At 35.6% G+C, this 1,395-nt stretch overlaps 1 protein-coding gene across 2 annotated transcripts in view; it reads right to left on the bottom strand.

The window, feature by feature from the left end:
* Nucleotides 1–186: 186 nt before the first annotated feature.
* Nucleotides 187–1,395, bottom strand: part of prkcq (protein kinase C, theta) — a 44,402-nt gene continuing 43,193 nt past the window's right edge. For both annotated transcript variants that reach the window (XM_014018234.1, XM_014018235.1), the window contains one exon: nucleotides 187–935. In XM_014018234.1, coding sequence (XP_013873688.1) covers nucleotides 777–935 — 159 coding nt within the window. In that variant the 3' untranslated portion in view covers nucleotides 187–776. The remainder of the gene's footprint in view (nucleotides 936–1,395) is intronic.

Raw genomic sequence — 1,395 nt, 5'->3', positions numbered from 1 at the left:
TCTTTAAGCTGTCATTGACAACAAAGGCTTTTGTACAAAGTATTAGATACATTTCAGTAAGTGTGTTCAATACTTTTTTTTTCCTGTGCCATTCCACACTATTACAAATAACTTCATTTCTGGACATTTATGGTTTGATTTTTTTGTAAGTATGGATCATTTGGTTGTTAACGACATCTGGTGAAAATGTCATGTCACTAGCACCTCTAGTAATATATTTACTGAGAAAAATGGTGACGTGTTCAATACTTATTTTACCCATTGTATAACGTGGTTTTGATCAGTAGTTCCAGTTTCTTGTGGACTTTGCTTTAAAACTTTTGCACAAGACCACTTATTTTTTTCAAAATATCAGCTTCATCCCCACAGATGTGACATCAGCAGGAAGCTCGGTGTGAAAAAGAAATACCAAAATAATGAGAGGAAAATGAATATTTGTGTCTCAGGAAAATAATTTCTTTTTGATTACTGATAGAAATTCCTCAGAACACACCTGGTTCATAATTATTTTTGTCCCTTTTGTAAACTTGGATTGAGGGATTATTTGTTAGCCAGACTAACAGAATGCCATCATGATTACAGTACGAAATAAAATCTAGTTTTTGTTGTCCATCTAGTTTTACAACACTTGTGTTAAATATAGAGTCACGGTACAGTCAGGACACACCCCTCCTGGTGCGTTCACTCATCATGTTGCTGAGTTCTGCAGACGGTCACCGTCTGAAGTTTGGGTCAGTAAAGGTTAGTGCTGGTTGGTTGTTCGGAGGTATTCTTGGTCAACGTGCCGCTATGCGATTCATCCCTGGATTGACAAAAGAGAAGTTCCTGAACATCGTCTGGTCCACGCTGTTGATGAGCGTGCGATCGGCGCACGACAGCCGGGGCTTCTCATTGATGAACTCTTTATCAAAGTTGCTGCAATCGCTCGGTGACGTCTGAGAAGATGGAGGTGAAATGTCAAAATATCACAGAAAAACTTCATAATTTCTCTACAACACATCGTTTAAGTCAACAATATAAATTTAGTCAAATAACTTTGACATCAGAATTAACTGAGAAAATAAGGATAAACACAACCTTTTGGGCAAACCTGTCAATCATGAATTCAGTTTGAAGTCTTAGTGGTAAAATGTTCAACCCTCAGATGATCTTGTGGGGAAAAGATCAGCCTTGCATTTATTTTTGTTGGTTTTTTGTGTATTCATTTATTTTATATTGTTAATAAACAAGGCTGTTCATTTTTGAAAAGGTTTCATTTTATTCGAATTGTTTCCTGTAACTCCCAGAAATTTCCTTCCCTTTAGTGTTCATTTAGGGAAAAAACATGGCATCTATTATAAAAGCAGTTTTTTATTCCTTATTTATAACTTTCAAATCTTTCAGTTAGTTTAATAT

The sequence above is a fragment of the Austrofundulus limnaeus genome, unplaced genomic scaffold (genome assembly GCF_001266775.1).
Source record: "Austrofundulus limnaeus strain Quisiro unplaced genomic scaffold, Austrofundulus_limnaeus-1.0 Scaffold187, whole genome shotgun sequence".
Lineage (NCBI taxonomy): Eukaryota > Metazoa > Chordata > Actinopteri > Cyprinodontiformes > Rivulidae > Austrofundulus > Austrofundulus limnaeus.
Note: the sequence above shows the minus strand (reverse complement) of the source record. Positions and strands in the feature narration are given on the sequence as shown.